The sequence below is a fragment of the Columba livia genome, chromosome 10 (assembly GCF_036013475.1).
Source record: "Columba livia isolate bColLiv1 breed racing homer chromosome 10, bColLiv1.pat.W.v2, whole genome shotgun sequence".
NCBI lineage: Eukaryota > Metazoa > Chordata > Aves > Columbiformes > Columbidae > Columba > Columba livia.
Genome location: NC_088611.1, coordinates 22,758,749 through 22,782,620, shown reverse-complemented (window position 1 = coordinate 22,782,620; position 23,872 = coordinate 22,758,749). Strand labels below are relative to the sequence as shown.

General features: G+C 52.3%; 1 protein-coding gene across 5 annotated transcripts in view; it reads left to right on the top strand.

Moving 5' to 3' along the window:
- Positions 1-8,974: 8,974 nt before the first annotated feature.
- Positions 8,975-23,872, top strand: part of TMCC1 (transmembrane and coiled-coil domain family 1) — a 72,973-nt gene continuing 58,075 nt past the window's right edge. For 4 of the 5 annotated variants that reach the window (XM_065074773.1, XM_065074767.1, XM_065074768.1 and 1 more), the window contains exons 1-3: positions 8,975-9,112; positions 11,518-11,762; positions 21,742-21,798. In XM_065074773.1, coding sequence (XP_064930845.1) covers positions 21,793-21,798 — 6 coding nt within the window. In that variant the 5' untranslated portion in view covers positions 8,975-9,112; positions 11,518-11,762; positions 21,742-21,792. The remainder of the gene's footprint in view (positions 9,113-11,517; positions 11,763-21,741; positions 21,799-23,872) is intronic. The other variant, XM_065074774.1, reaches the window with a different exon arrangement.

Here is a 23,872-nt window from a genome sequence, read left to right as displayed (position 1 = left end):
TTTTACTGACGCTGAAAAACAGAAACATGTTTTTTCTCTCCCAGTGTATGAGAACTGGGAGTTCAGCACTCGCTGTCACAAAGAGAGAAACTCATTATGCCACTAATCATTCCTCCTGAGCTGTGTCTGAGCATTGATCCCGTGTTCTGAGTCAGTAAACCCTGCGGTTGATCATAACCATTCTGGGACATCTCATTCCAGTGGCTGGATCGATAACGCCTCTCGTGGCCTCCTGCCGCGTGTTCCCGTCCTGCCTCGGCACCTCTGCTTCCCCTGCTGCTCTCAGGAGCCCCGTGGAACCATCTGCCGCGGTGGGGAGAGTGCTGCCAGACGCTTCTCACTCATTAGGGCTCGCCCGGGACACGGCGGGAAGCTTTGGATGTGCAGCATTTGTAACGACCGTCGGCAGCAGCTCCGCACTGTCCCACACCCCGAGGTGGAAGGTTTCCCCTCCGTGTCACGTTGAGTCTGGCACAGCACCTGTGGGATGCTTGTCCCCGGCCAAGGCTCAACTGCAGCGCCCCGGCGCGCTGGGGCCAGGCTGGTGGTGGCCGGGGCACCGCGGCTGTGGGGACGCGGGCAAGCCAGCAGGTCAGTCTGCACAAGGTCGCACGGCCTTTGTGGAGCAGGCTGAGGAGCAGCCTGTTCGGTGCTCTGGAAGCTGCTGCAGCCCTGGTGCTGTAAACTGAGTGAGGCTGAAAATGGGGTGCACAGCTTTTAAAAAGAGAATTCCGTGCCCTTCTTTATTTAGCCTGGAAATGGAACTGTCACAGCCCTTTTTTATGCTGCTGGAGAAACCACTGGTGTTTCTCTAGAGCCTTTATATCAGTATCTTGTCTTCTACAAGAGCAAATTTTGTTATTGCTACTTGGAAACACAGAAAGCTGAGTTACACCAAGGTATCGTGACATCATTCCTATCTGTAGAATGTAATTTTAATTGTGGCCTAAAATATGCCAAATTCAGATGTTTCCATCCAGATGTGAACTTCATAAACTGAATGCATCACAAAGTTCGGCATCAGATGCTTCCTTCACTGATTCTCTGCACGTCAGGGCACGCAGCATAATGCTGTTCTCAGGCCGCTCTATCCCGTTGTTCTCTCTCATACACAGTTAAAATGGAAGACAGAACAAAAAAGGCAGAAAACAAGGACTTCCTGCATTCTTGCATTCTCCTTTTTCCGTTTCCCCAGCCTGATTTGTGCTTCTAGGCAGGTTGCGTGTGCGGAGCCCACACGGCATGCCGGGGCACAGCCCACACCAGCCGGCTCTTGCGAACGGCACCAGTCCGAACTTCCCAGCCTGTTCCCGAGCCACTCCAAGATCTGCACTTGCCACATTTTGGCTGCGACCCAGTGGAAGCTGCATTTCAGTGGATAAAAGGTTCTTAGGTATTTCAGCTGAAGTTTGCAAAGAACTTTGTAGAGGGAAAATGATGCAAAAATGCATTTGTGACTTATAATAATAATAGGTTTGTTTATTGATTTCTAACTGATCTAAATCTCCCCCCGTTTCCTGAGCCTGCCTTAGCAGTAAACTGGTGTGAATAAACGCGTCTTTCCTGCCCCTTGTCTGTGTCTGTGGCTCGGTGCTGCCGGCTCAGCTCCCCGTGCGGCCGCAGCTGCGGAGCGGGAGGCAGAGCGGGGTGTGGGCCGTGTGTCCCGAGCGAGCGCCCCGCTCGGCGTTCTTCCCGCCCTCCTCCAACACAGCGATGAAACCATTTCTCTCTTGATTCTCAGGCAGGAGTTCAGTGCAACTAAGTTTGAGTTAAAAATGCAAACCCAAGGAAAAGTGCAGTAACGGTGTGAAAGGAAAATGGTGGAAATGTCTGGAATGGCTACAGGTCAGATAAGAGCTTGGGTTTTTTTACAGGAAATATTGTATCCACTTCCACGTCCAGGGTACAGTTCTGTAGTAAGCAGTGAAGGACCAATATAAAATTATAGCCCAGACACTAGATAGGAAACAGGTTTCAGCCCTTGTTTGAGTGTGCGCTTGTCCTGAAAGCTGTCAGTACCTGCAGTTCTGGTCTGACCCTTCTTTTTCTGTGTGTGTGTCAGTGTCTTCATGGTACTCATTGTGCACAATAGCAGCGTCTTTCTGCTGCAGACTAGTCACGCCATAGCGAGCTATGGAGGCTGCCGATGTTTCCAGAGCTCTGTCATGCAGGTACATCCTAACAATTCATTCTTCTTTGTCCCCTGGAGAAATAAAACTGGTTTTTGTCAATGTCTAAAAAAGTGGTTCTGTATTGCCTTGGTGAAAGCCGGGAGCTCTAGGCCAGCAGGAGAAACAAAGCGGCATCACGGCCTGAGAGCTCTGTGAATTCTGTGTCTGCGGGCGTTGTTCGTGGTGATCGCCAGGGCCGTCGATTAAAGCGTGAAGTGTAACATACCCCATGGAGCCGCGTGTCCAGGAACGGCAGTGGGGGACGCCTCGTGCTCTGTGTCGTGAGCGGTCCCAGGCGCTGTGGGATCCTGCGGCAGCGCTGGCGGGCTGTGCGGGCTGCGCGGGCTGTGCGGGGGCTGCTCAGGGCACGGCGCGGTGACCAGCGACCCGGGTGACGGGGCTGGCGTCTGCGGGGCAGAAGGCGCTGCGGGGGAGCGCGGGGGGCGGAGCCGGCGGTGCCCAGGGCAGCCCCCGGGACGGGCCGGGCGGGAAGGGCTCCCGGGGCGGCCCCGCTGCAGTGCGGGGACAGGAGCGGGAGGTGGCACTGCTGCGTCAGAAAAGCGGGTTTCGCTCGGCCGTGTGTGACGCGCGCACTGCCCGCAGGAGCGGTGCTCGCCACGGGAGAGTCTGTGCGCGTTTCCCTGCAGTCCTGTGGGGACCGCGGGAATCAGCAGCGACCCGTCCACGGGACACGACAGGGACAGGGACAGGCGGCCCTGCCACCTCAACCCGTCTGCGCGTCTCTGAAACACCTCCTGCAGTTCCAGGTACAGAAAGGGTCTGGTACTGACGGGTGCTTCAACAAGAAGCGCTAAAACTCAGCACCTGCAGAACCGGACCTAAAAAAGAGGAGGTTCATTCAGCCTACAAATGCGTTTGCCCCGTTGAGCTGCAGGCCGGGGCTGTTGCCAGGCTGTGCTGGGCACGCTTCCCTGGGCCGGGCTCTGCGTGGGAGCGGAGTGGCTGTGAGCGCCGCTGTGGGGCCGGTTCCCGAGCGGAGCTGTGCGGGCTGGACCCGCAGGGGCCGAAACCAGGAGCTGAGGGAGGTCGGCACAACCTGGGTCGGCAGCAGAGTCTCTTGGCAGTGTCCTGGCCTCTGAAATACTTGAACCAATGTCAACAGTTTACAAAGCAAGGAAATAATATCTCATTTGTGAGCCAAAGCAAATAAAAGGAGCGTCTGTCCCAGAGATACTGCATTTGGTCTTCTCTGGCAGGTGCCACGGAACATCATTAATTTGGAATGAGCACTTTTCTCTCCTGGTTCTCCTGCTCCAGTTCGGCACATTTGCAAGTCATCTTTGCCTTGTGAACTGTCACTCACATCGTCCCGTCCCCGTTGGGTTGGTGTCGGTGTCTGTGGGAGCCTTGCCGCGCCTGTCCTTAGCTGCTGAGTCCGGAGATGGCCCCAGGCAGGGTCTGCTGGAGCAACAGAAGGGCTTTTCTTAACTGATGAGTAGAACTGGAGGTTTTCCATTCCAGCATCAGAACTTAGTACTACTGGTGGTTTCCTTCGCAACAGCCACAATGTTTGCTCGATGAGCGTCAGAGAGTGGATCTGTATTTTTAGTCATTGGTATTAGTGATTTTATTTTCAGTGTAGGAACTTCAGTGCTGGGCTGGACTGCTCACGGGGCAGAGCGCTTTGAAAACCTCAGTGCATTGCTTGCCATCACGTGGTTACATTGGGCCGTCACCCAGAGAGGGGGGGGCCGCTCAGGAGCTCCGCGGGGCTGCCCGCCCCGCCGGCGGCACGCGAGGGGCAGCGTGCGGGCGCTGAGCGGACGCCTTTCTGCCCCCTCCCACGTTCCTGCTCATCCGGAAAAGAATGTGATAATGCAGAAATGACCTGCCCTCCTTATTCTGTGGGACCACTAGTGATTTGAACCTAACAGTCCACTGGTTTATTGCTGTAATTCTGCTGAAGCCAGAGAAACACCAGCAGAGAAGGCAGCCCGGTGAGCCGCTGCCCTGTGACAGCGCCCGTGGAAAGCGGCAGAACCGCCCTCCGGAGAAGTTCCACACGTTTTCTTAAGCACTCAGCGGGTTGTTCGCTGTTGTCCCTGCGGCTGTAGGGAATGGCAAGGGGACGATACTTTGCACGTCCGTGGGCCACAGGCCCCCGTGCTTGTGAGGGGCTCAGCCTTCCCTTCAGCTCAGCACCACGGGTTTTAGTGCAGCATCTCCAGCTGCAGATCGGGCTGATCACATTCAGCTCAAGAGAAGAGGTATGAGGCTGACTTGCTTAGAAATGCCACATAGAAAAGGCTGCATTTTTATTACTATTTGCATTAATTACTTTTGTTAACTTCCTCAGCTGGATTGAGAGAGACACAGCACTTTGCAAATGAAAGTACATTATTTTTCATCATATTATTGCATTACACCGTTATCTAGAGAGTAAAGTGCACCCTTCAAGTTATAACAAGCTGTAATTTCATTGAAGGCTCTCTAGGATTTCTGGACCACAGGAGCAAAGCTGCAGCAGTTTAGTCACAGGAGCCAGAAAATCAAATCACAACCCCTTTAAAGCCCACCTGGGAATGTGCTATCGCTCTGCTGTACCTGGACTGGATTAAGTGTTTCTGATATGCTTGGAACTGGATGGATTGTACCTTTTAAGGACATTTCGAGCCACAGTAACCATTCAGAGCCAACCTTGGCATCACTGTCCTTTCCTGCTTCTTTTTCCTCACTGGTCCCAAATTTGTTACATCTGTACACAAATTTGGTGTTTCCAACATTGTTACATAGGTAATTTTGGCTTGATAAGGTGTTATTGATAGAAGGCCTTGCATTCCACCTGCCTTCTGATGCTATGGTCCCTGCTGGTTGTATTTAATTTCCATTATATGCTTTTTGGACAGAATTATCTCACTTGAGCCTTGATAGCCCTGCCTACTCCTAACTAAACGCAGTCTGTGTCCCGGCGCGATGACAAACCGTCACCAGAGCCCCCAGCTGGCTCGGCAGCCCGCGTTCCCGTGGGCACTTGCCCACAGTAGCACCAAGGAGTCACCACGCACGAGCTGGTCGGCATTCTTGATTTGGTCCTGCAGTGGTTTTGGTTACTTAACCCATGGTACTATAACCAGCCTTTGTGTTAGAAGATTCTGAAAACCGGGTTCCTAAGGCTGTTTTAGATTGCAAATCCTGAAACAGAGCCACCTGGAATCCCTAATAGCATTTCAGATTATAAACTGCAAAGCATCCAGATAAGCACGTGGGCTGGCAGGTCCTCGTTGCAGCGTGCCTGACGCCGCGTCCTTGGAAGCAAACGCGACTCCCCTCCCCCAGACCTGAGCTGCACGGGCACAATTAGAGGTACAAATACTGGCTGCAAAATTCCGTCCCAGTCCGTTGGAATCCAGCTGGCCCAGCGTGTGGCAGCTGCTGGGTGAGAATTCACGCGGCGGTTCAGAGGCCACGTCTGCCCGGTCCTGCCTTCCCAGCCCTTCCTAGGGCTCCGTGCTGCCTCAGACCCCCACCAGAGGTGACCCCGTCCGAACTGCTATTTGGGGCTTGCTGTGTCACAGCTTCCAGTGGGACAGTCTCAGAGAACCTTTGTCTGCTGTATTATCCAGTCTTCCCAGATTTACCCAATTAACAGGCGTCATTTTGCCGTGAAAGCACTGACATAGCACGTGTATTTGTGAAAATCCCCCTAGCGAGCTCCTGCCCGTCCTGCCGTCCGTCCTGCCCGTCCTGCCGTCCGTCCTGCCCAGCGCTGGGCTGTTTGCAGCTGCGCCCCGCACTGAAGCGCTTGTCTTCCCCTTCCCCATTTTTAGCTTTTACTCCTGCCCTGGTAGCAGAAGCCACGTTCTCATGGCTGCGGACATTGCTGCCAGAGCATGCCAGTGAGGGCTAAAGACACGCCAGAGCCGCTGCCGTTGTATTTGCAGGTGAGGTTCAATGTTCTGCTTTATTTCTTATTTTCAAAGAACGGCTACAGGTTCCTCCTGGTCTCAGGCAACTGCTGGTGTGGTGGAATTTGTCAGAGAGCAGTAGCTTATTTACCTGAACAGCTTTAAAATGATTCTCCTGTCTTTCAGTGTGCATTACCTCATTACATATTCAAATGTGCAGGCCTAGTTTTGTGCTTGCATGTACGAGTTACTTGAATTACTCTTTCTGCATGCAATATTACACATGAAGCGACAGTGGCTGCGAGCCCAGGGCTGTGCCCATGGGCCTGTCCATGCCCACGGCCACGGGGGCCCCAGGGCACAGGCACGGGCCGTGACCAGCCAGCTGTCCCACAGCAGGAAAATGGGAAGACTGCTGAATACGGAGTCCAATTGACATAATGGCAGGTAAGTCAGAGGAAAGAACACACCTGGGGATTTTCAGGGCCTCTTTCTTACCTGTAAGGAACTGAGCTTTGGTTTCCTTTCTCTCGTGAGACAGGAATTCAAGCCTTGTCTGACTCTAAGCATGGCACGTGGTGGCCAAACAGGCCTGTGCTGAATTACATGTCTTAGTAATAATTCCCTCACTGTGAGAACACTGCGAAATGGGCTGGATCACAGGCACGTGGGCAGGCAGCTGCAACGTAGCCATGTCGTCTGGTGCTGAGCCAGAAGGGACGAAGTTGTCGAGTGCATGTGGATCAGGTTTCGGGGGACGGCAGCCACAGAACGAACCAAGCCTCCTTGAGAGCTGATGCTGAATTTAAAGGTGCATTTTTTCCAGGTCAGATCAGCAAAGACGTGTCACCATTCTCGGCAGAACTGCCCTCCTGAGCTCTGTTTCTCTCTGCAACAAGCTCCCTGCTGGCTCAAGCCCTTATTCACCCTTTCTGGCAACGCAGCTGCTGCCTGCTGGTGCTTCTGAACTGGGATCGCAGCCCTCAGGCCGGGTTAGTTTCTATAGTGGCTGCAGATTGAAGAACTAAGATTTAATCTGGATGTGATTTATCAGTCCATTACATTCAATTCATCTGGTTATTTCATGCCCATCTTCAGTCTGCTACTTGGATTCTTTCCAGCAGTTCCATACTGAAAGAGCAAAAATTATACAAGGACAGGGCCAAACAAACCCCCAAACATCTGGAGGCAAAACGGTTCCTATGGACAGCGTGGGGACGCTCATCTCAGTGAGGGGCCCGGCCAACTGACCGAGGGCGGCACCGTGCGAACCGAGCAGGGTGCTCTGAGTCACGCGTGGAGGAAGGCGTGGAGGTGAATCTCATCAGTGCACCCGCAGGAAGAAGCACAAGCCCCCCTGAGCTGCAGCCCCACCGAGCTGCGGTTCCAGCCCCGTCCGTGACGGGACTGCCCGCGTGGACGGCAGCGGGCGGGAGGACGCCGGGTCTGCGCCGGCACGGCGCTGCGTGGGGCAGACACCAGCCAGGCCCAAAGTGTCCTCCCCTGTGGGAGGAGTGCACTGAGTGTAACTTGGTTCATGGATCAGCGGAGACTCCGCGGCTCCGCCGCAGCGGTAGCTCAGGTAGGTGTGCAAACAGTGCCCGTGACAGGTGCGGGCTCCTGTCCACGACACGCGCGGGCGTGCAGAGCTGGGCTGCGCCGGACCGCCGCGCTGCCTGCCCCGCGGACACCCGGCCCCGTGGCTCCAGCCCTTCTGAGGACGAGAAGGTGCTACAGAGCTGGGCTATAAAAGCCATCTCATGAACTATTTGTAGAATTTCAGTGTTCCCCTCTTTGAGTTAGTGAATGTAAAATAGTTTTTGAAAATTAATTGCTCAGTACAAGATCAAATATGTAGAAATATATTGCAGAAAGTCCTATTAGAAAGCATATAAATAAAGAATCTAGTTAATAAGCCAAAACATCAGCAGCCAGAACCTGCAGAGGGGGATAATTGTACTCTAATTACTTCCGTGGCTTCCTGGTTCATCACTTCTGTTTGTTTTCTAAAACCACAGATTTCCTGTGAACTTTTGAATCTGCTGGTTTTAGTCATGTGGTAGTTATGAGGCTTTTGTGCTTAAAGCCAAATTTAATGTCAACTGGAGATCTAACACTAACAACTTGTTATTACTTGGATGTTTGTTATTAATTCATAAGAAAAAATTGAATTAATAAATGTTTTGACTATAAACGCGCCCATAGGTGCTGTTTGTTTACATCGTGCTCTGCAGTTCGGCGGTGAAATTCCGCCGGTCGGGGTCCCTTCGGGTCAGTCTCACCTGTGCTCATGCGCTTGGTTATTCAGCTTAGGACAGGAGGAGGGGGGACACGGTCTGACGAGCGCCAGGACGCTGCGGGGAGCGGGAGCGTGGAGCAGCCGGGCGGCGGGAAACACAGGGGCTGCGTTCATAAATTCTTGAGCTTTATGCGAAAATATGTAAAAAGTAACGAGCACTGGCTTGGAATAAAAGGCAAGCTGTAAAAATTCCAACTGTTTTTGAGGCTGGATACATTAATCGCATCGGACAGATACAGATCAAGACAAGTTTCTCATCGAGTCAGGTGCGCTCGGCGGGTAACGCTGTTCCACGGGGCAGCGGGACGGGCTGCGGTGTCCGGTAGCGCGCTTCCCGAGAGAGCCGGGAGCGGGAGCAGCTGCCGGGGAGCGCCGGGGAGCGCCGGGGAGCGCCGGGGAGCGCTGGGGAGCAGCTGCTGGGGAGCAGCTGCCGGGGAGCGCTGGGGAGCGCCGGGGAGCGCGGCCGCCGGCTCCTGGGCGGCTGGGCGGGGCAGCCCCGCGCGCGCCCGTGGCGTCACAACGGCATCAACGCCGCGCGCAGCGGCCGCCGGGGCGGAGCTCCGCCGGGGGCGTGGCTCCACCGGGGGGCGCGGCTGCGCGGCGTAGAGAGGTGACGAGAGTGGGCGTGGTCTCTTGTCCCGCCCCTTCCGCCTGACGTCGTCGCGCGCGCCCTGCCCCGCCCCTCGAGGCTGCGCGCTGACGTCGCGCGCGGCCGGTGTGGCGGCGCGCGGGGATGGAGCGGCCGCCGCGGCCGCGCTCGGACGCTCCGCGGGCCGGTGAGTGAGCGCGGGCGCCTCCCCCGCCGCCAGGCCCGGTGCTCGGCCGCGCTTTCCCGCCCCACCCCGCCCCGTTTTCCTGGGGCCGGTTCGGAGCCCCGGGGGGGGCCGCGGCCCAGCGGCCTCGGGGCCGCCCGCCCCTCACCACGTCCCGGCCCGTTCCGGCTCCCGGGCCTCGTTGCCGGCAGCGGCGGGGACGGGGCGGCGCGGCGGGCCGGGCCGCGGGTGCAGCCGGGGGGCGGCGGGGCCGCTGGCGGCGCCGGGAGGCCCGAAGCCGCCGGGCCGGTGTGTCCATCCCTGCGGCTGCGGCGGCGCCGCCGGTTCGCGGGTCGGGGCTGTGGAGGCGGCGGATGCGTCTGACCGCACTGGTGTTTGAGATGAGTTTGGGTGTATTCTCCACCTGTTCTTCCTCACTTTAGCTGTCTTGTATGAGATAATTAAGATACTAATTACTTAATTGTGCTGACATGTAAGTGAGCTCAAGCTTTGCCGTTCTAGAAGCGGAGTTTCGGAGACGGGCCCTTAGGGAGCCTCATCGGTAAGCAGCGGCCGCCGAGCTGTCCAAGCGCCAAACGCCGCGGGGCGTCAGCCACCGCCGCTGCGGCACCGGGGCTGTGCCCGGCACAGGAGGGCGCCTGCAGCGGGCTGGGGCAGCGCTTGCACTGAGGAGGCGTATGGGCGGGGGGAGGTGAACTGAGGCTGCCGGTCTGAGTAGAAGTGTGTGCAAGGAAGAGAGTAACGTTACCGCTGTGTCGGGGCAGCGTCCGTCCCCACAGACCTTCAGCTGAGATGATTCTGTGCGTTGGGAGCCCTTGATGACACACACCTGGGTACAGCTGTGGCTGTTGTGGTGCTCACGTCCTGGTCCTGGGGAGCAGGCCCTGCTGTCCTCGCTGCTCCTGCTTCAGCAACAGTAACGTGTTGCCTTAGCCTCGTGTTTAGTCAACAGGATGGTGCTTCTCCGTGGACAGATTGTTTTTCTGTCTGGAGGTGTGGAAGGGCAGGCGGACTGGCTGGAGGATTGTTGCTGTCTCGGTGCTGGGGAACTCTGTCCCCTCTCTTGTTGGGGGACAGTGGGGCTTCCCGGCTCACAGCCCTTGTGCTGCTCAGGGACTGCTCTGTGCCCTGAAGCACGGCTGGCGGGTCTGCTGTGTCCGTCCTGCAGCGCTGAGCGCTGCGGCACGCTTGGGTGCTGCTCCTTTGCCTACAGAGGAGGTCGTACCCTCGTGATGGGGACGCGAGTGGTGACTCTCTCAGGTGAGAAAGTGGTATTTCAGTACCAGCAGTGAGACTCGTTGCAGTGGTTTGTGGGGCGAGCTCTGGGGGCTGGGCGGGCGGTCCCCACAGGCCCCTGCCAGCCTCAGCCCTCGGGGGTTCTGTGAACTCAACACAATTTTGATAGCGGATAAACAGCTTTGCGAGAAGGGATGATAGGTGAGTGAAACGCAGCGTGAAGGTGGCAGTGATTTGTCAGCGCTGCTAGGAAGTGAGTAGTTTGGTGTGGTTTAAATACTTAAAATTCTTAAAACCCCTAAATAGTTGATGCTGGATGGTGTCACAGCACAGTGAACTGATTCTTTAAGGTTGAATGTAAACTCCAAATATTTAAACTATTAATCCAGCCAAGGATGTTAAAACGGTCACAGAAGGAAAACAAGGATACGAGTAATTGTCTAGAGTTAAATGTCTTTTTTGCTAAGTGAAATCTCTCCATACTTTCAAAAGCAGTTTATGATAATGCAAAACTAGGTGACCTTTTTTATTTGTAAAGAAGAATCTATTGTTGTACCAGAAGTACAAAGGCTTGTATCACAACAACATTGAACAGCTTTGATTTGGAACCCAGATCTGCCGTACTGTGTGAAATGCAAACACGCAGCAGAAGGTCTCTGCCCCAAAGAGTTTACATTTTCTTAACTTACATCCCAATTAAATAGATTCAGAAGTACACCAGCACTCCGGCATGTTGGCGCTGTGCGGGAAAGGCCCTGGTATGTACCCTGTATCCCTGCTTTGCTGGACTTCATCACTCTGTTGGTTCTTATTTCGAACGGCAGCTCAGTAGTCGGACAGTGGTCACACAGACGTTCCTGGTGAAAATACACGGTGAACATCAAGGTGTCTGAGGAGCTGCAGGTTTGGGCTGGAACAAGGCTCTGTTATGATCGAACATTGTGTGAATCCTTAGAGTATTTTCCTCCTTGAGACAGTTTATTAGGTAAAAGTACTCAGAATAGGAGGTAAATTCAGAGGCTGCTTCTGACTTTAAATATGTCAAAGCTAGCAGAAACCTCATATTTCAAATAAGAGTTACTTTCTCTGAAGGAGATGCTGGATCTGTGGTGTTGTTTTGTTACTTATCAGATAGTGATGGTGTTTCTTACTATGCTTGTTCATTTTGGCAGGTCTTTCTCCTCTACAAAGAAGCATTGTTGCCAAGATTTACTCTGGAAATGACCTACACTACTGACTATAGAGGCCTGCAAATGTAGAAGCCGATAAACTGCCTCCTTCCCTCCTCTGACTTCCCTGTTTCCTGTGGGATTTGTACTTGGAAGTATTTTTAAAGCTAGACCTCTGTGGAAGACATCTGGATTACAACTGTGAGCATATCTATGCAAGGAGACGAGCCAGCCTGAGCAGCTTTGAGGTATGTATCCTACTATCACCTACGAATAGGGGAAGGCAAGACCATCTGATTCTAGGGTGAAGAGAACTCTAGGCACACATTTTGTAGATTCAGATTGATCTGCACCGTTATTCATGGTTTTAGCAGGGGAACGTGCCCATGCACAGGGAGGTTGTGTGAGCACCAGAGTATCCAGCCGGTGTCGTACGGGGGTGACCTTGTTTGAACCTGCTCTAGGAACGCTCAGAGGTTCCTTTCAGAAGAGCTTGCGTTGTGTCACCTGAGTCTCCACTGCTCGCCCACTCAGGTCTGAAATGCCAGCAAGGTCTGCAGAGACTTTCTTCTTCCACGCGTTTGTCAGACATTGGGTAGTCATTGAGACGCACCTGGCAGGCAATGGTGGTTCCTCTGTTTGGTTAGATCAAGTGTTCAGGTGAACCCAGAGGATACCTCCCTTGGACTGGAGCGCGTTCCGTGAAGGCTGGAGGAGAGGCAGGTGTGTCCTGGCTCCCCGCACACGGGTCCCAGTGCAGTCCCAGCACAGTGCGCGCAGCCCCAGGGGAACCTGCCGCGAGGTGCCAGACCAGCAGAGCTGGGTGGGCTCGGCCTTGAGACCGTGCAGCTTTGTCCCACCTGCTGACAGGGTGGGGAGCCTTAGCTGTTCAAGAAGCACCGAAATCCAGTGGCTTGCGTGGCCGTATTTTACCTTGAGGCTGTTAGCTCTGCTTTCGTATTCAATTCTAAACCTGGAATGAGGAAGTTGGCTGATTCCTCTGCATGGGCTTGGAAGAGGCTGCTGTGCGCTGATAACACCTCTTGAGTCTCCTTTGTGAACTCCTTGGACCTGGTTGTCTTTTTGTGGCGTAGGTGGTCATGCTGACATGCCAGGGCAGTGGCAGTCTTGTCAATTAACGGCGTGTTGCAGTGAAAGGTGGCCAAACACACCTCTGTCTTCTACAGGAGGCTTGATTGTTCATTAGTCTTTTTCTTAAAAAAAATAGAGGGAAACTAATGTGCTGAAAGTAGATACCTGGCTGAATCATTCAGCGTGCTTAGCAGACACACTTTTCTTAAGAGCTTGTTCTGAAGCTCCAGTGATTGAGGCACAGACAGCTCTAACCTAGCCCTGTGCCTGGCCTGCCGGCCTGGCTGCTGTCCTGTGGCAGGAGCCGCGATGGGCTGTGTGAGGCCGGTGCGAGCTGGCAGCGGAGCGCTCTGGTTGGGAAGGAGACCCCGATCCTGCAGCGATTCCTCCCGTTGTCCCTGCACGCGGAGCTGGGCTCGGGCCTGATCGCTCGGGAGGCGCGTCTGCCGCGGTGGGCAGAACGCGGTGCAGCAAACTCTCAGCGTGCTCCTCCGTCTGACCCGGGCATTGCTCTTTGGATGTGGTGGTATATTAAAATAGTGTTGGGTGTAACGTTTTTGCTTTCGTTTCCTGTGAGCTGCTTTCTTGAGAACTGGAGAAGCACCCCAGAGCTTCAGGAGTGAAATGGTTTGCTGTGCTGCACATTACAATCTTAGTACCTGTTTTAGGTAGCATACCAGGGACTTGCGTTCTGTAACCCAAGTAGGTGTCTTTTTATAGTTGTATATTAGTAAGTTATTGTCTCTGTAATTCCGTCAGTTAAAATCAATGTGCATTTCCCCAAAAAGCTGCTGTGAAAACCGAACAATTCCTGCAGTAGCTCTGAAAACCTGTGAAAATACATAGATTCTGTGTGTCCCTGACTGTATATCCCTAAGCAACATATTAATCGTTATTTCCGTATCTGTAAGATGAAGTTGATCTGCCTTTCTAAAACATTCTGTGGCGTGAAGTTCTGGTGCAGGCCAGTCGCTAATGGCGTGCCCAGTGCGGTGTGACCTCCCTGTCAGTGGCCGAGGTGATGGGGCCGGCGGTGCCCTGGGCAGGTCATGTACCAGATGATGGTGCTGCCATTCCGGGGGAACTGGAGAGGCTGGAGAAATAGGCAGGAACACCATCAAGTTCAACAAAAGGAACTGCAAAGTGCTGTGCCTGGGGAGGAACACCCCTGTAGCAGGCGCTGTACCCTGTATGGGCTGCCCTATACACCTATACACATGCTGGGCCCGACGGGCTGGAAAGCAGGTCTGCAGAACACGACCTGGGAGTTCTGGTGGACACCCAGCTGAAGAACAGGCCTGTAGGGAGCATTACCATGGGATTGGTTTGGGCTGTGGTTATAAGTCTGCATCTCCTCGGGGGTGGGGAAACTTCAGCCTTATTTCAAACAAATCTGCTCCCTTTTTGTGCTGCTTAGAGCAGAAATCTTGTGGATTTTTCTTCATGTGGATTCTGCCATGAATGTGGGAGGAATCATTCTGATTTTGGCTGAGGCTTTAAACGTATGACTGCTAGCTTGGCCAGTTTCTTCCTATGGAAATCACGGAGTTAACGGCTGTCTGTGTGCAGTTGGATGTGGAGGTGGATATTGAAGAACTGGCAGATTGGTGTGTACAGCTGCTTAGCTGCACTGTTTGTGCAATTTGTGTGAGTTCTCCCTGAAAAGGCACAATCAGATCTATTAGAAGAAAAGGACCATAGGTGGGCATCAGTGCTGTTATTGCCTCAGTCCCAAGAGTGGAAGCCTTTATTTCTTTGAAAAGCCTTCTGAAGACTAGTCAGCTAAAGTTGAGTGTGTCTCACCTTGCAGTGAAATATTCGTTATGTCTCTGCTGAGAAAGGTGATTAAATGTGCAACAGTGATCATACGTCTGGTCTATCAAAACTTGCATTAAAAAGGTCCCCCGTTCCTGCACAAGCACTAAAACGAAGCTTGGTGTGCTCGGGATGTGGGCGCTGCTGTTCAGTGAGGGACGCGGGGAGGTCCCGGCGCTGCCGCGAGGTTGGGCGCGCTGGAGCGGGCGCTGGAGCGGGCGCTGGCAGCCTGGCTGTGTGCCCCGGGGCGGCTGCGTGCCTCGGGCACGAGGGCTCGTTCCTCTGGTTCTGCCTGGCAGGGACGCACGGTCTGGGCTGTGTTGTTCCTTGTCTCGAGCTGTGCTTGAGCTACCCCAGACCTGGAGTGGCTGTTAAGACACATCGTGCCTGTGTCCTCTCTGTGCTGGCAGCGGCCGGCAGGTCCGTGGGAGGGAGTGTGGGTGCGGAGGTGTGCGCGGGTGGGCTTTGGCCGGCAGGTCCTCCCAGGCTCTGTCAGGTGTTGGCTGAAGCAGCATTTAATGGGCAAACTGAACATCTTGTTTGTAGCACTGCAGGGAGGGACTTGATAATGCTTAATTAGAAAACAAGAGTAGTTTAAACAAACCAGCCCCAGATTAACGCCATTACTGTTATACTCTCTTAAGGGTTACACTTAATTAAAAGCTCCCTGGACTAGCTCACTTGAATAAAGATCAGGAAGGGCAACTTTCTTCTGAAGAGCGGGGATGAAACTCTCTTATCATGAATACGAAAGACAGTTTGGAAGTGGTAGAGCCATGTGAGCTATCCATTTGTTAGTGAGTCCTCTTCTCATCAGAATTTATCTATCTTGCCTGTTTTGCACCACGTTTTAAGCAATGCTAATGCAAGGAGCTGTCATGTTTTGCAGCCTGCAAGCAGGTTTTTGCAATGGTCTTCAGAGAGCAGAGCTCTCCAGGAGCCCTCAACAGCCTGGAGGAGACAGTGGCATGGGAGATGGTTTGCTTGCTGGGAGTCCAGGTTTGGCGTCTGTAGGGAGGGCTCCGGTACGATGTTTGGAGCAGGCGTGTGGAAGGTCTGGGTCACGGTAGGGGGATGGTTATCAGTGTTTTGGGTTAGTAGACTTTTCTGCATTTTGGGGACTAAATATGGTTTGAGTTGGTCTTTGTAAACTGTTTTAAGTGAAACATGTACTTTTAAACTCATTTGGTACTAAATATCAGTGGCAGGCTTTCATACGCCTGATGCCAAGAGCACTGGAATCAATGGGAAAAGCATTGTGATTTTGCTGAGCTGAGCGAAAACTTGATCTGTCTTTTAGTCTCAGTAGGCTGAGCCAATGCTTCTGCAAGATCAGAGAATTAACACTGGTTTTGAGTCATCAGGGGGAGTATTTTACCCCCCTCTGCCAGGTTAGTTCTACTTTCTTCTTTCACGAGTCATTGTAAATATGATACTTTTCAAAATTCAGGGCTAAAAGCACGTGTTAAAATTGCACGTAGAGTGGGTTGGTGGTAGATGGTATCTGTCTTTACAAGCCTGCTAATTTAAATTGCTTTAACTCTCTTACAACTCCAAGCCTGGAATAAACCTTTCCTGTGGAACAAGAGGTGCTGTACTTGCCAGCTCCTGTGCTGTCACTGTCACAGATGAATCTGCTAGGAGTTAAAATGAGGGGTGAGCTCTTCTTTCTTCTCTCTTTTTTCTGTTTTGTTTAATTGACTAGCACGTTTAGCAGTCTCCCCGTAGCGCCTGAAGTAGCCGTAGAGTAACCTTCGGCTTCCCTTGGCAGTGCGATGAGAACACCTGTACTTGCAGGGTTCCTGCCCTGGCATCAGCTCGGACACCGCGGCGTCTCCTGGCAGCCGGGCTGGGCCGAGCGCGGCTTTGATCTCTTTCCCTGGCCCTTCCTCTCCTGAGAAGCTCCTGCCAAAGCGTTAGGCATGGCCTGGTAATGCTGCATTTTCCAGAGGCTGGAGAATCTGATCCAGATAATGCAAATGTTAATAGCAAAAGTAGATGGTAGGAGTGAAACTGACTGCAGAAACATTTGAGGAATTCAAGGAATTAAATGTGTTCCAGTGAAAGATTTCTTTAAAGAGGGGGAAGCTAAAAGAAACTGAGTCTCTCCTTTTCAGGTCTGGATCTCTTTTGTTGTTAGAAGGCAGCTTGTAACGGTTGCTGCCTGACTCTGAACAGGTTCCACTGGGGCTCCTGCGCGGGGAGGAAAATCCCCCGTGGCCGCTCCGAACCGCGTTGGTGAGCAGCCTCGTCTGCTGTGGGCGTCCCTGCCGCAGGGAGGTGCTGGAATTGTTTGCTTTGGGTTTCGTGCGATGTTTATAGCAGGTCCCAAAACCTGAATGATTCTGTAACGGTTCCTCTGCGTGGTTCTCAATTCTGGAGAAGTCTTGGCCTCTACGTCATAGCTTTGATTTGGACACCAGCAGAGACACCGAGATACTGGAATGTTCAGAGGGGGATGGAAGCGATCTCGGTGGCAATTGGTTGTACTGCAAAGCAGAAGAAACATTTCTGAAAATCAGTCACTCAACTTTAAGCCACTGCAATTTCCTAATAAATACGGAGAATTACCTAGTCTTTGACATTTGTGTCCGTGGTCCTTACTGTGAACCTGTAACTGTGCAGAAGAGCCACTGGCCTTTAATTTCACAGCAGCAGTGAGCAGTACTTCTTATAGGACAGCAGGAATGTAGAGGTTGCCCGTGGGTGATTTTGAAGATGCCTGATTCTGATATGGGCGTATTCAGGAAGATGTTGCTTAAAAAGTGATTGAGAGGAGAAAGGGATCTGTTGCTCAGTAAGAGTACGTTTGGTGTCTGCTCATCTGTGACTTGAATGCAATTTTATCTTGTCCATTTGAGCTTTCAGGAACAAAAACTGTGTGCATTAGTTTTGTTGGTCAGCAGTATTAAATTTAAAATTATAGGAAGGAACTGTTTCAACAGGATGTGGGTCTGAGAAGACACTGATGTTAAGTCACCTTCGTGTGTGTCTGTGAACATGCTGCCCTTGCATTGGACGAGCATGTGAACCGCTAGTGGCTGCAGCGGCAGAAATGGTGAATACGTCTTGGTGTGCCAAGGCATGTCTGCTGCTGACCCCCTCAAAATGACTGTTGGTTTACGTGCACAGGGAGGCCTGGGGAAAGGTGACGGTCCCTCTGTCCCACCGCTCCAGAGAGGACAGTCCTTGGTCCGTTGGGGTGAGCCCAGGGGTCTCACAGCCCAGCCCGTGGACTGTGTGCCCCTGGTGTAGACTTGTGAGGGTTCTGGGGGGAGGCTGTGTGTCCTGTGTTTTGTGCGGGTATAGTGACCTTTTTGTCCCTGAATATCTTACAAATCTTAAGTTGCTCTTGGGGATGACCGTGGAATCGATACATAAAGACTCTGCCCGCCTCTCACTTCATTAACGGTGTGCCGGGGCAGGTTTTTCTGTTCTTTGGTATTCATGCAAGTGACTGGTGGTTTATTGTGTAAGTTGTGGGACTGTTAAATGAAGATTTGATTTATAGTGCATGTGTCAGTTGACTTAAATAATCCTTTTACAAAAAGAATACAGTTGGGTACCTTTATAAAATTCAGCAGCTTGGCATTCTGAGTTATTCTTGAACTAGTATCTGTACATATTGCCTTTGAAGGAATCGAGCGTTCGCTCCGTTCTAAGGCGTTGTATTGAAGCGCCTCTGCTGGTGTTCCTCTCGGTGTTTGTCCCCTTTGCTGCTGGTCGGTTGCTCATGTGTGTGCAGGGCGAGCTCAGGCACAGAGCCCGGCTCAGGACCTAACAGGCCTGGCAGAGCTGCGTGGGCCGGGGGTCCTGTCTGTCTGTCCTGCAGTCGGATGTGTCCTGTTGATCCGTGGCACCAGAGGGGATGCAAGGGGGCAGACATGGCATCGTTCCCCTGCTTCCTTCTTCACTGCAGGATGATGTGGGAATGGCTTGAGGGTTTGGGGAAATCATTAAGCAGAAATCAGTAAAAGCTATTGTTATCCTGCTGTGTTGGTTTTGTCCTGTAACACCGTACAGTTGGCTTAAAGAATAGGCAGTGGGTCTCTTGCTTTGCCCAGTGTCCCCTGTTCTGTTGAAGTGGCGCTTTCTCTCCGCTGGTCCGTCCCTCCTCGCCGTGAACGGGGTGAACTCCGTACCCGGAGCACCGTGCGTTAATTCAGTTATTCCTTGGGGCTGCCACTTGCTGCTGGTTCATCAGAGTGCCTGGCTCTGGGCTGGAACGCGAACCTCACCAGAGCTTGCCCTGCTCCACACAGGCTGGGAGCTGGTTTGTCCCCTGCTCCCCGGGGCGCGCGGTTTCCTGTGCGGGGTCCGCGTGCTCTCGTGTTTCGGTTGGCTCTTTCAGCCGGACTCTGCTCTTGCACACAGTGCTGGCGGGGTCAGGCTTGTGGCCAGGTGAGAGCCTTTATACGTATCTTCTGTGTTTTCTTTTGGATTCACTAGAATTCCAGGAAATCTTTTCTTGGGTGAGTTTTGGAGAAGGAGGAGGAAGAATTATGTCTTAAAAACTACAGGTATCTTTTCTATTAAAAATAATATAGTTTTCTGGTCTTTTCCCCCTGTCTTTTGACATCTAACCCATGTTCTTTGCATTTGTTTCTTGCATGCCCTTTTCTTCCATTCTTGCACCAGTTCCCCACTCTGACTTTTTAGAAATTGTTCTGTCACCATAGCTAGATGTACCTGCTGTTCCAGGTGTTGGGCAGGGGTGGCTGTGCCACTGTCCAGTTGTCTCACATTGTTTGTTACTGTTGTCTTCCTCTTTGAAGGTGTTCCAAACCGCAGCCCCCTTGAACTTGCCGCCCGTTCCGGTTTCTTGAGTTCCTCTCCTGGCAGGACGAGCTGCGGGCGCCCCGAGCTTTCCCTCCCCGCTGGCTCTGCTGCTGCTGCCCGGCGAGGGTGCTTTGGAAATCCCGCACTCTGTGCACAGAAACCGCTTGCTCAGGCTCCCAGTTCCCACAACACGTGGTTTTCCACTGTTGCCCCTCCAGTATTTCTTGCTAAACTATTTGCTTCAATACAGAATCCACTTTGGAATGAGCTTTTGAAAGCAGCCCGGGATTTCTCAACTAAGATGGGCTGTTTCTTGATAAAAATCATTCTGAAACATGTTTTTCTTTGGCCGGGCAGGAGGAGCGGGAAGCGTCTCCTGCCCGAGGTCCCTGCTGGGGACAGAGCTCTGTGACGAGCTTCGGACTGACCCGGGGATGGGAGGAACAAATGTGGGGGTTCCTCAGGGAACTGACTGACTTCCGCAGTGACGTTACGGGTTCAGGATGTTCAAACACAGCATAAATAATAGGTATTCAAAATAATATAGAAAAAGATAGGATATTTTCTGTTGTTTGAAAATGGTTTTTCTTCCCTGTTTCTACGTTTCTATCCCGGTTTTATCTGTAACAGGGACTCCAGTTGCAGGTGAGTCAGCTCTGAGCTGTTTCAGTGATAACCTCAGAGTTCATTTTATTTACAAATAACTGTGATTGGGAAGGGAATTCATTAAACTGATGCTTTTAGAGTCAACTTTTACTTGAATAAAGTTTAACTGAAATCTAATGGGCCCAAGCCTTTTCAGACTTCTGGTCTTGGTCTCAGATACTTGAACATTTTTTTGAAATTTTCATTTTATGAAGTATTTGATGAAGAAAAAGTGAAAGAGTGGGAAGAAACCTTTCCACACTATAGACGGTCCAGCTGTCTGGAGCAAACCAGCACCAGCAGTACTTGCTTTATTTCTGCCCCCCATTCATGCTCAGTGAATGGCTCTGCAATAGAGCTATTAGGTATGAAAATAAAGAAAAGGTAAGATTGTGTGTGTCCTTCGTAAGTACAGGACAGCAAAGGAATTCTGATTAGCCCACTGCAGTAGCTTTTCAGGGAAGAAATGGAGAAAAATGGAGCTTCTGACAGAACATGGGAGATCCGGCTTGTGTGTCAGTGGAGGCTGTGATTCACAGGAAGAACGTCGAGGGAGTTTTCGTGACCTCGCGTCTCAAGCCGTCTGTGGGTGTGCTGGGAGTGGGCTCTGCCGTGGAATTTATTGGAGTCAGAAGCACCTGTTGACCTGCAGCGTCCTGTGGTGCTGTGGCTCAAATCTGTGGAGATCTCTCTGGCAGAAGCTCTTAGAGTCCTTATTGATAAAAAATAACATTAACATTAAAAAGAAAAAGAAAAAAGACAACTAAAATGGCTATGAAGTTATGTTAGTGGCACCTCAAGTTAACAGCACGTCACGCCTGGTGCCCAGTTCTCCACTCATGCTACTGCAGAAATGTTGTTTCTTCTGCGTCTCTTTCAAAAGTGCTTTAATTCATTATTTCTAAATTCTTCACATTTGCTGTCATGACGTTGTTCACATTCTAGCGTCCCACTGCAGTTATTGATTAACGTTTTCTTTACCTCTGCTGTCTTCTGGGAGGTGGGAACGGGGTGTGTCCTAGAACAGTCCGAGCGCCCCGGTGTGCGCGGTCTCGCGGTGCTCTGGGCGCCGCTGTGCGCTGGAGCTCGTGTCCTGTCTCCAGGCGGCTCTGAGAAGTCGGGTGCTGTAGCTGTGTTTGAGTGCGGCGAGTCTGGCTGGGGGACGGGTCACGGTACCTGCTCCCAGCGGTCCTCATCCTCCGCTGGCTTCTAGCCAGCGTCTGCCCTTGCCCGGGCTTGTCGCAGAGACACGAAACGGGTCATCAGAAGGGGCCTGGAACCCTCCGTTCCCTGCTCTGGGACAGGAGAGCCAAGGCTGGTGTCCTGGGGGTGTCCCCCGCCCAGCCTGGACTCACCCCGGCATCCTCGTGTTCCATGTGGAGGCCGTGGCCACGTCTGGTGTGGGGTGGGTGCTGGGCTGGTGGGTTGGTGTCCTTGGCCTTGGGCAGAGGTGGCGGTTGGGCAGCAGCAGTTCAGCCAGGGTGACAGAGCCTTCCTGGTGACGTGGACCCAAAGGTGCTCGAGTTTCAAACTGCTCGCAGTGCTCACGTGCTGTCAGGTGAAATCCAGAGAAACCAGAGCATCTGAAGGACTAAATAGGAGGAGAAGATAAAGCCTGTGGATCAGTGTGACCTCACGTGCTGGAGCCCTGACGTCTGCCGGTGCCTCCGGTGTGTGCTGCTGCCCACAAACCCCAGAGAAAAAGTTCCTTCAAAAGAGCTTCTCGATTAACTCTGTGAGATTCGGTTTTAACTTCAGTTACATTTGTATCCCTTCAGTTATTTGAAAGGGTTTAAAATGGCTTCCAGAGGCACTTGTGTTCAAATGACAAGTTTGCAGTTTGTGTCTTTCCTCCCGCTTGCAAGGGCTGCATCTCACACCCCGTTTCTTTTGCAGTTGTGTTGAGCGGAGGGACTGCTGTGCGTCAGCCATGCTGAAGGGCTCGTGATGGAGGCAAGTACTGCTTTATGTGTTCACACTTAGCTAATGCTGCGTTTGCTAGTTTCTCTTTTCTGGACTGTTTTGTTTCCCAGTGCTACTGTGAAATAATTGCACAAGTGAAGGGCTATATTGGCATGTTCTGTGATGTAATAATGTTATAACATCTGCTCAGCGTGATAGTACATGGAATTGTGAATTTTGTTCTGATGTAGTCTAATCTTGTATGAATAAGAAACGTATGTTCTTGAACTTCATGCTATAAAGTACTCAATTTCATCCCTCAAACAGAATATAAAGGTTGTTGTAAGTGAGGAAAAGAAAAGAGCACAAAACTTGAATACTAATGCAGATAAATGTGCTAATGAATTCTGCGGGTTCACAGTTCTTCACATTTACAAGCAGTTTTTCCCCCGAAAGTAGATGCTAGGACAGAGAAGGAGTTTCAAGACGTTCATGCCAGATATGCAAACTGAAGAGCCCTTGTCGGGCTCGGGACAGAGTGGCCCGTGGCGCCCGGGCGGGTGGGCACAGGCTCCCGGAGGAGTGACGTCAGAAGGCAGCCCAGCGCGACTCCGGTGGGCCCGGGTGAGGCGCCGGGCGCCGGCGGGTGCAGCTCGCTTTGGAAGTGCTCTGGGGGCTCGTTTCAGCGGGTTAGGGGTTCCCAGCAGGTCAGGCGTGGAACTCTAGTGAGTGCTGTAACTAGTGCTGTTCTTTAAGCTCCGCACGTTGCCAGCAGCGAACCGATGGACAGTGTGCAGGACATGGAACAGACACTGGGGAGGGTGTCCTGGGCATCCCGGGTGTGAGTCCTGGCTGCGACAGTTCTGAGGGCATCAGCTGCGATGGAAAAGGTGGTTATGGGGCACCTCTTAGGTTTGTATTTTGTATGCCAGATAATTTTGGGACTCTTGTTTTTTAGCCAGTGAGGTTTGTTCACTGAACCGTTTGGTCTCGTCTGTGAAAAGGAAAATCTAGTTTTGCCTTTTTTTTTTTTCCCCCCAAAACTTAAATTGAGTGGGGACATGCAGCTCAGCTTTCTGGAAACCTCTTACCTGAGGAAAAATGAACAGTAAGAAAGAGGGAGGTTAGAAGTCAAAGCGTAGTACTAGTCATAAAGTCACTTAAAGTCATTGAAGAAAGTGTTACGTATGTAACAATAAAAGGTTGGTTGCACCTTTTTTTCCATTCTGCCACACAATTTCTGCATGAATATGGGTAAATATGTTTTTCTGGGATGTGGTTTATTACTTTGCGTTTAATGTGTTATTGATTAAAATGGCCAATATCTTTAGACTCAATGCTTATAACATGTTTGAAGTACTGAGATGAAATCCGGTATGACTCCAGTGTTTTGCTCTCTGTAAGTCTGGGTTTCATCTGCCTCCAGCTGATCGCAGTGACATTTGAAAAAGGAGAGTGTGAGGCAGCTCTTCCGATATTTTTGGATGCCAGTTTGGAGAGCGTTTTGGAAAATCTGATTAACCCGTTGTGTCAGGTTTCAGATGCACAGAATTGAGGGTGCTCTTGTTGTAACCTCAATGCACCATGTTTCTGCAGCTGTTTTAAGATAAAAATGAATGCTCTCAAATCACAAACACACGCTGCATTCCAAACGAAACGTTGTGGGTTTTTTTAAAGCATGGGGTGCTTTCTGCCGAGATTGAGGTAGACCTCTGAGATCCGGTTTCTCTATTTGTAGAAGCCTGACCAAAACTTGCTCCTGCAAGAAAACAGTGATCGGCTTCTGAGCACGCGATCTCACGGTGCCGGTGTGAAACCGGTTCAGACGCCGTCTCGTTCCATTCGTTCCCGTGGTGCCGGCAGCTCCTGTCCGCCTGTTCCCCTCGCTCCCTGCCCTGGGTGCTCGGCAGCTCCTGCCCGCCCGTTCCGTTCCCCTCGCTCCCTGCCCTGGGTGCCCGGCAGCTCCTGCCCGCCCGTTCCGTTCCGTTCCCCTCGCTCCCTGCCCTGGGTGCTCGGCAGCCCCTGCCCGCCCGTTCTGTTCCCCTCGCTCCCTGCCCTGGGTGCTCGGCAGCCCCTGCCCGCCCGTTCCGTTCCGTTCCCCTCGCTCCCTGCCCTGGGTGCCCGG